This window comes from Gouania willdenowi, chromosome 6 (assembly GCF_900634775.1).
Source record: "Gouania willdenowi chromosome 6, fGouWil2.1, whole genome shotgun sequence".
In the NCBI taxonomy this organism is placed as follows: domain Eukaryota; kingdom Metazoa; phylum Chordata; class Actinopteri; order Blenniiformes; family Gobiesocidae; genus Gouania; species Gouania willdenowi.
The window spans coordinates 7,544,831-7,555,255 of NC_041049.1; the positions used below are offsets into that span (position 1 = coordinate 7,544,831).

At 33.0% G+C, this 10,425-nt stretch overlaps 1 protein-coding gene across 2 annotated transcripts in view; it reads left to right on the forward strand.

Moving 5' to 3' along the window:
* rassf3 (Ras association domain family member 3) overlaps positions 1–4,815 on the forward strand; it is a 74,308-nt gene extending 69,493 nt beyond the window's left edge. For both annotated transcript variants that reach the window (XM_028449929.1, XM_028449930.1), the window contains 2 exons: positions 999–1,114; positions 3,533–4,815. In XM_028449929.1, the coding sequence (XP_028305730.1) occupies positions 999–1,114; positions 3,533–3,682 (266 nt within the window). In that variant the 3' untranslated portion in view covers positions 3,683–4,815. The remainder of the gene's footprint in view (positions 1–998; positions 1,115–3,532) is intronic.
* The last annotated feature ends 5,610 nt before the right edge of the window (positions 4,816–10,425 follow it).

Below are 10,425 nucleotides of genomic sequence, written 5' to 3' on the forward strand. Positions count from 1 at the left end.
TCATAGAACAATGGACCATCATTTTGCTGATTTTATGGATGGACTCCAAAAAGCTCCTTATAGATGGTCCTGTCTCCACATGACTGTTCTTCTATGTTCATGTCTGTGTTCAACCACCTTCAGCTACAGTGGTGGTCCCCGGTCTCTGGAACCTTTATTTTGGGGATCGGGGGATGAAAAGGTTGAGAACCACTGGTGTAGACAGATACCTAGAAGTGTTTTGACTTCATTCCTACTGTGATATTTTGCATTTGCTGCCAAAGTAACTTCCCGACACATTTCTGGTGTTTTCACTGAAAGTTATGGCAGATGTTTAATTTGTGGTTTACATGGCAACGTTTGTGAGACATTCAATTTAGGTCAGATTCAGAGTCACTGGGAATACTGGGAACAAACTAGAACAAAAAGTCTGTCTACAGGACTCCACATCTCACAATGCAATGCAAAAAAATGTTCTAACAAATAAGACGGTATTCACAGTGAAGATCAATACAAACTTTCGAGCAGCATTTTCAACCATTTCTATGTAGTTGTTTACGTAAATGATCTGAGGCCTACATTGTCTTTAAATGTTTGTTTTTTAATATTTGGTGCCGATATAAACATGTTAGTTTTAGCACTTATGTGACATAGTGTGTAGTTTTCTCTTCTCTTTTAATTTCAACATGTGTTACTTTCTAGTCATTGTGTGTTAGTTTTTAACATAACAGTCAGATTCAAAGCTTAACTCTGAGTTCATTCAGATGGAAACTATTTCCTGCATCTCTGTTGGTAAATAAGTGCTTGTTAATGAACCGCACCAGCCTTTCATCCTCGTGTGTGTGCGCGTGCACTCACACATGCAGTACAGGGACGCGGTTTCATGACACGCATACACTCAGCTTTATATCAGCTGTGTGCATGTGCGTGCGCTCGCTAACACACATGCAGAGCAGGGATGTGGTTTCATGACATGCACACACTCAGCCTTATATCAGATGTGTGTGTGTGTGTTGCAGTGTACGTGTGTAAGCTGGCAGACTGCGAGCAGCCGCTGTTTCTCCGCCTGGTGGCCGGACCCGACTCAGACGCTCTCAGCTTTGTGCTAAGGGAGCAGCAGTCCGGGGAAGTCATGGTAAACACATACACAATATCATCTTTCTCTTTAGGTTTTCTGTTTTTCATTCAGCTTCAGGGTTCTTTGTAAGTAGACCTTTATATCTAGGACATATGTATCAAACTCGAGGCCTGGGGCCAAATCCGGCCCTTTAAGACATCCAAATCAGCCCATGGGGAAAGTAAAAATGTCTGAGAAACCGGTATAAATGACCAAATAATTTAGTAGTGGGTATCTCTGTAGGGTTGCAAATGGGAGTTAAAGATCTGGCAAATTTTCATGGGAACTTATATAATATTCAAAAAATATAAACCTTTCATGGGAATTATTTATTGAAATCAACCAGAAATTGTGAGTAATTTTAAATCACTGTTTCATATCCAAACATAAATATTGGAATATATGCAAAATAATACACTTAAAAAAAAAAAAAACACATTTCAACAGATTTATTTGGAAGTAGAACTTTACAATTATTCAAGTGGAGTTTCATTGAATTTATCACAAATTCCAATGAAACTCTACAATATTTGCAGGGGTTCATGGTTTTCCCCATGCTTGTAGAACACAATGGAAGCCATTTCTACTCTCAAATTGTTGAAAGAAACCGAATTTTTCCAAAATCCTGCTCAATCCTCAAATTATTTGACAACATTTCCCCAAATGTATTATAGTCACTACCTGTCATCTGTTGCTTGGATGTTGTCGGTGCCTTATATACTTTACATACATTCTCCATATCATTTATACATGGAAATGCAAAGTAGCACTAATGTTTAAATTAGGGATGCACCGAAGTGAAAATTTGTGGCCGAAGCCGAACAAAATAAAAACACTTGGCCGAATACTGAACAATATCGAATATTGAAAGCGGTTAAGTTTTTCACAATTTTTTTTTTAATAGAGTATAAATAGCCCAGAATACATTTTAGACATGTTTTTTAAAGAAAGTAAATGTTCATTGAATATTCTGACATTTTTAAAATATTCCAGTAGCCTTTGCTTTTCATAAGAAGCACAACAAAGTTTTTCATTTATATTGGCTCTTCAAATAAAACAAAACATGCATCCAAAAAAAAAAAGACCAAGTGCATTAAAGGGGAGGTATGATGAAAAAAGATCACTTTATAATGGTTTTGCTACAGTGATATACATCATTTAGTTGAAAAAATTATTTTTCCTCCATTATTCCACATTTTGTAAAAAGTCAACTTTAAACGGGACAGTTGGATTTTGCCCACGTTGGCAGCTGACGTCACTTAACACGCCTCCTAGAATATGAGCTCCTTCCTCTTCAACTATAACAAACACTGTGGTTTAATATAGAATAGATATTATACTTTATTGCCATAAATGTAAATACAAACTGCACTACTGGATGCCCAAACTGCACTACATTTTCTGCTGCCGATCGTGTTGGGAGTCACTGCTTGGACCCATTGTTTACGCACATCAGCTGTTAGCACTCTGTGCTAATGCTACACCAGTCTGTGCAGTGAGACCCAGTGTAGTGTAAGGAGGAAGCGAAGTGGATGTTTACAGATTTGTGGCTCACAGCGCTAACAACGGACTCTGTTGTGGAAATGGACAGTTTCCAACTTTTACGCGGTGACGGAGAGCGGTAAGGAGAGAGTCTGGCTGTGTGTGTGTGGAAAGGAGGAGCTGCTGCTGCTGCTCCTGCAGCAACGCGCACACACTTTTCCGACTCAAAATCACTGCACGTTGTTTGATTGCGTCATTGCGTCACACGCTACTATTCGGCCTCGCTTTTAACTCACTAAACCAAAGGCCGAATGTGACTTTTTTTGCAATATTCGGCCGAATATATTCGATGGCCAAATATTCGGTGCATCCCTAATTTAAATTAGTCGATTTCCCACCTCTGCGGTCAACTTCAGATCAAAATTATTTGTATTTAGCCACTGATTTTTAGTGATAAATCAATCTGAACCGTTATTAGATTTATTTTTATTTCTCTCTCTCTTTATTTAAATTTTGGTCCCAGCATGACATTGAAAAGTCTTACATGCATGTTTTGGGTTAATATCACACATTTACACACTATTTTTCAACAGAATGGCTGATTGAAGGACTAGAAACTGTGACAAACTGACCAAAAATGTCCAATTCCGACGATAATCCCGATCAAAATCTCATGTTACGTGGTAAACTCAGACTCTTGATTATGTTATCCTGTGATTGAAAATGACAATTCATTTCAGGAACTTTATTGGCCAGAAAAAGTTGTCTAAATATGAAAAGATGATAAAACGTAATAAGTTAAAGTGAAGCAGAAATGTGCAAAAAAAAAAAAAAAAAAACCTGAAACAGAATTTGGAAAATTTAAAAACATAAAATTGGAACCTCTACATGAAGCACTTTTTACAGTCATATTTCCAGCTTCTCCTGATATTCCGTGTTCTTTGTGTTCCTCAGTGGGATGCGTTCTCCATCCCTGAGCTGCGTAACTTCCTGAGGATTTTGGACAAAGAGGAAGACGAGCAGCGAGAGGCTGTGATTCGTCGATATGAAGCGTACAGACAGAGACTACTGGAAGCTCTGCAGGACCTCAGAGGTCCTTCTTAGAGGATTTAGACTGTGTAGTTGGACAGGACTGCTGCCCCCTACAGGTGGGGGGTGTTAGTGAGACAGGACTGCTGCCCCCTACAGGTGGGGGGTGTTAGTGAGACAGGACTGCTGCCCCTACAGGAGGGTGTTGTTCAGTGACGGAGGAAAGGAAAGACACAGCGAGGAGGACACGACAGAGGAGACGCAGGACAAACTAAAGGGTGAACAGACAAAGACACCAAAGATCCATCCAACAGTGCCATCAACATCCTTCTTCATCCATCTATCCACCTCTTTCTAATCTCTGTTCCTCCATTTTTTTCTCCTTTCACACTCATGGACGTCGGTCCACTGATTTTTTTTTCTATTTAATGTGTTCATTTTAAAGGTCTGTAAATATTGTTTAGTTTTAGAAAAAATTTTTTCATTAATTTATATCGGTGAAACTTTTTTTTTTTTTTCTTCCTTTTTTTAAATTTTAAAGCAAAGTCTTATTTCACATTTTATGATTATGATTAGTTTGACTCAGAGAGAAAGAGATGCAGGCTCAGAAATCACTGACGGGGGGGGAATCATCAAATGTGACAGTTTTACAGCTTTATTATTGTGCATTATTTAACCAATAGGTTAATTATTAATGGATGCTTCTGACTCTTTGCACTATGTCTAATTATTAATTAATCTGCTCGTATCATGCATTAGTTGACGACAAATCTCCTGCAGACTGCAGTGAAACTGTGTTTGTTTTAAACTGAGGGAGAAAATGTCTCTTTAAAGCAGAGCGACTGTTCCTGTTTTAAAGTGTTAGTCCTGACTATAGTTTAATTACAGCGTTTTCTCACAGTAATCTCTATATTTACGTCATGTGATCATTTAAACAGGCTTTGTTTGCACAGTTTTCTCAAACATCTGCGTCACTATGCTTTTTAATTACATCAAGAACTCCTGATAACAATAAAGTTTAACATTTGACCTTTTTTTTTATTTTTATCAATCGTTTTCAAAAACAAAGAAATACGCCACACACAAAATCATAGAAATTGTGCAGACAACAAAAACACACATTTTTTTCCAAGACACAAAAGACGACTAGAAATATATAGAAAACTAACAGAAAAACACACCAAATTACACTAGAAATAACAAAAAACGTGCACAAAAGGACCAAACATACACACAATTACTGCCTAAACACACAAAAAAGCACAAAATTACACAAAATCATAGAAAAATTATACAAAAATACACAAAATGAATTAAGAAACACAAAAAACTTCAACAAAATACACATATTTTCATTAAAAACACACAAGACGACTAGAAATATATACAAAACCAATGTGTGCTTTCATTAAAAGCACACAATATATTCAAAACTAATAGAAAAACACCAAATTACACTAGAAATAACAAAACACACAAAATAACCAAACATACACACAATTACTGCAATTAAATGCACAAAATCAGAGAAAAATTATACAGAACTTCAACAAAAATACACAGATTTTCATTAAAAGCACACAAGACGACTGCAAATATATATAATGCCAATAGAAAAACACACCAAATGACAACAGAAATAACACAAAAAACACACAAGATGACTAGAAATATATACAAAACCAACAGAAAAACACACCAAATTACACCAGATATAACAAAAAACACAAAATAACCAAACATACACACAATTACTGCCTAAACACACAAGGAAAAATAAACAAAATGACGACAATTTTTTGTCATTTTTTTGCAAAGTAAGTAGGAGTTTAAAAAACAGACGTGTTTTGGTTTGAGTTTTTTTTATCTCCAGGATGTGTTGAGTGATGATGATGATGATGATGATGATGATGGCAGTTGAGGATGTGAAAAGGTTTGTTTTTACAGTAGTTTGATGAGGAACCGGTTAGGGTTAGCTAACGGAGGAAGAGGAGGGGCTACGGTTGGTTTATGGAAGTGTTTGAACAGTTTAGAGAAAGTGGAGCAGACGGAAGAAAAGAAAAGAAATAGATTTAGTGATTCTGACAGAGCGAGACCTTGAACTTTGATCTTCATCCTGTAAGTCACAGCACAGGGAAAAGCTAGCGTAGCAATAATTTACTACGTTTTGTCGTCCCCTCGGTTAAATACTGCAGTTACTCTCATCTCTGTGTCAAACTAATGTTTATTATCCTAAAGATTAGTGTGTGTGTGTGTGTGTGTGTGTGTGTGTGTGTGTGTGTGTGTGTGTGTGTGTGTGTGTGTGTGTGTGTGTGTGTGTGTGTGTGTGTGTGTGTGTGTGTGTGTGTGTGTGTGTGTGTGTGTGTGTGTGTGTGTGTGTGTGTGTTAACCAAAGATATATTCCTGGTGTTTCCAGGATCAAAGAGGTTTATTAGAGGGTTATTCGTCCCCTTTTGAGGGAAAACAGATACAGTATACTGTATATATACTGTATACTGTATATATCATTTAGACTGGAGTTTATCTAAAGGGTTTTTTTAAACCCACTTTTATTCTTCTATCAAACACTGGGTCGGTTCTGCTGAGGTAACAAAAGGCATAAAGAGAACAATAAATACAGAAATTACACTTAAAACTTAAATTTTAAAAAAGTACGACGATAAGTTGCATTATGGGAAATGTTGTTTTGATGCTTTGAATGCAAGTCACAATTTTTATTACCCCTCTATAGAATTTTTCTTTAATTTGTTTTACAAATAGTATCAAACTTTATAAAATGTTGAATGATGAACTAAATGCAGGTCGAATATTTTTATTCACTTTTAATTCCAGCAAGTTCATTATTTCTTTAATTTAAAAAATTTTAAATAGCATGTTATGGTTTCATTTATTCAGGCGACTTTTTAATTTATTTACCTTGAAATTTACTTTGATCTCCTGACGTGTTTCGATTGCCAACTGTCAGTCTTCCTCAGAGGCATCTACGGATTGCTTTGATGTCTATCTGAGTGGCAGTCGAAGCATGTCAGGAGATCAAAGTAAATTCACTGAAATACTGAATAAATGAAACCTAAACTTATTTATTTACTTTTAAATTAATTTCTAAAAACAAAAACAAGGTTTTATTCTTAAAAAAAATTAAAAAGATATATCAAAAGAGAAATGTATAAAACCTAAATACATTTTATCTCTGGTTTAGGAAGTATCTCAAATGTAAAGTTTCACTTTTACCAGGTTAGTTATGTAAATTGAAACTTGCTTTACGTTTATTGTTATTTAATTTACTTATTATTACAGGTATTAAACCAACAAAACCCATTTATTCCATTATTTAAGAGTCAATCAATAGTAAAGTGTGTTTTCTTTTACCTTTTGTTGCCTCTGTTATTTACGTAATTGAGGGTGATTAAATCTCTTAATGCAGGTTTTGTTTTAGTTGTTTTTCATATTGTCGTTAAGTAATGTATAAAAACAGTATAAACAGTCGTAGCTACTTTTTACCAGATGATTCATGCAGATTTTTCTTCTTTAATTCTCAATGTTTTGGGCACTTTATCTTTGAATTCAGGGAAGACGGGTTTTTTATTTTTATTTTTAAACTTATACTTTATCTCAACCTTTGATGCTTTTATTTTCTTAAGCTCGGCTCATGTTTCTCCCACTTTTAACAAATGGGTTTCAGTGAAAGAAGTTAGTTAAGCTTATTTTAGTGTTTTTTTTTTATTTTCTCATCATTATCTGTGAAGTAATTATTGTCTTATTTGTGCTGAGTCTCTGCTTGAAGCATTATTCAGAAGAAAAAAAAAACAGAAATGGCGTATAAATGAGGAGAAATGTTTTATTATTATTATTATTATTATTATGCTGATTTATTGTTTTTTGTTTTTTTTAGTGTTTGATAAATAATGCAGGGTTCACATGCTCATGTTAGTATGTGTTTATGGTGAATTAATTACATAAAAACAATTATTCTCATTAAAGCTTTTGCAAATACTCTAAATTAACCTTTTACAGCATTTGTGCTTTTATTTTGAAAAATTGTGACATGATGTTTGGATTGAAAGTAAAATTTACAAAGTAAATTCTAAAAATGTGGCAAAAAATTGTATTCTTTGCTACATTTAGTATTTATTAAAGCTTTGACTCGTACTTAATCTGATTTAAATTAAGCTTTTACAGCATTTGTGCTTTTATTTTGATAAAATTGTGACACGATGGTCAGATTTAAAGTGAATTTCATCCCCCAAAAAATGTAACAATGTGGGGAATAATTTTATTTTCATGTGCAAACAACTTGAAATTTAGTAAAAGTTCATTCGAAAATATCTTTTTTGGGGGAAATCTGGTGTAAAGGAAGAGGAAATGTCTTGTTTTCTAAATATGTAAGAACATGGATTTACTCTATGGTGTGATTTCTTTACCTGGACTTGTTCAATTTAAAGTTTTTGAAGAGTTTAATTTTGAAAAACTGCTCATTGAGACTGAACTTCCTGTCATGAAGCATGGTCAGTTAAATACGATATTGGGTGTATTTTTATAAATAAGAATTTGAGGGGTTTTTTTATCACATTTTTGCAGAAACTAAATTCTCTTAACATTGAACCATGTGTCTAAATGTCAAACTTTAAAGTTTATCTGTTGTTGTTTGTTTTTCTGTAATTTGAATCTTTACAATCTGTTAAATGCCAAAGATGATGTTTTTTTTTGTTTTTTTTTTTAACTCTTCCCGATGCTTTCCATTGATCAAGTGTTACTATGTGACGCCGTTTCTGTTCTTCACATTAATTTCACCGATTGTGAAACTTATCGGATGGAGTTGGTTCTGCTGAAGTCAACTGAAGCCATATTTATTGACGGATTTGAAGCATGAATAACAGTTTCCTCTGATCCACGTTGTGCCTTTTAACCAGTTAAAGATGGGAAACAAACTCTGTTGTGGAGAGTCTGAAGGTTTCTCTCAGATGATAAAACATCACAGCTTTATTTTTGTAGTTTTCTCCTTGAATCGTTATCAAATGTTGCCTTTGGCCACTTCTAATAAAGGGGAAATGAATGAAAAGAAGAATTGTTTTGCTCTTTTTTGTATTATTAATAATATTATTATTATTATTATTATTATTATTGATGTTAGGTGACATATCTAAGGCGATGCAAAGTGTATTTGTCCTGTACTGTGGTTTCTTGTGTTATGTCGCCCTCTAGTGGTTAAATAAGTAATTGATGCTTTGATACATTTCACAACATCCCAAAACACTTTTTTCTTTTTTTTTACCGTAAAAATGTGCAGTAATTTTACAATAAAAACATTAAAAGTGCTCGTGAAATTACTAAAAGGCTGAAGTTTAAAAGAAACCCAAGATAAAACAGCAACAAATAAAAAAAAAAACCGAATTAAATACAACACAAACAATTCACAAAATAAATTGTAAATTAAAATGTTGTTATTATTAAATAAGATTAACTATCAATAAAATGAAAAACAGCATAAACTTATTTAAGCTTTTTACCAAACCAAAAGAAAAAAAAAAAAAACCCAATTAAATACAATTTAAAAACAACACAAACACAATTCACAATATGTCATTTTTTAAATGTATTAAATAAAAATAAACTATCATTAAAACAAAAAACACCAACACATATTTAAGATGCTGAATTAAACAAAATAAAAACTCGAATTATATACATTTAAAAAAAAAACAAAAAAAAAAAACAGCACAAACACAATTCACAAAATAAAAAAGTTATTTACTTTTTTTTCATTAAATAAAAAAAACTATCATTAAAGTAAAAAAAACAACCGAAACATTTTTAAACTTTTTAATTTAATTTAATTATTTATTATTTATTATTAATAAAATAAAAAAAAACTCGAGTTAAATACTTAAAACAAAACAACACAAGCACAATTCACACAATAAATTCAAATGTGGTTTTTTTTGTTCTTTTTTTTCGTTATTAAATAAAATAAACCATCATGTAAATGAAAAACATAGACATATTTAAGCTTTTTTTTAAAATCAGAAATCGCCTCATTAACTAGCACTGTGTTATTTCCATTTAAGTTTTAATCTGTTAATTTTGCATTTCAAATATTTTTTAATCCATGAACCTTGAGTATAAAAACATTATATTGTGGATTCTCGGATTAAATCGAAACTCCAAATTATTATTATTTTTATTGGATAACATTTAGAATAATAAAGGCTCAGAGTATATATTTTTTTCTAAATTAATAAGTAAATCTACAACAAACTACAGAATCTTTATGAACTTGTGTTTAATGGACAGAGTAAATATAACTATTCTATGTGTGTTCATGTGTTTTTCTTCCCAGTTGTCAGAGAAACTGTGTGTGTGTGTGTGTGTGTGTCTCAACTCCCCCTCTTGTCCTTTGTTTGACCCCTCATCATCATCATCATCTTCATCTTCATCTTCCTCCTCCTCTTTACTGCAGCTGAACAGACACAGAACTGTAAAGCTACAGTAAAAACACTGAAAACACCCTAAAGTGTTTTCAAAATTAAACTACATTAAAGCACATCTTTGTGGGAAAACCAATCTAAGATCTATCAAGAATTGCAATGCAACTTGTTAATTAAATGTGTAAATTTAAAGAAATGTCCTCGTACTACTTTGTTGTACTTTTACTTAAGTAATGCATTGCTGATATTTTCTAGCTATAAAATCAATAATTGGAAAACACCATGACCGATCAAGTACAAAACAGAAAAGTTCATTTTCAAATATTATTTATTTTTAAAATAAATAGTCATAAATAGATAATAAATTTGTTGCATTGAAATATTGAATGCTTA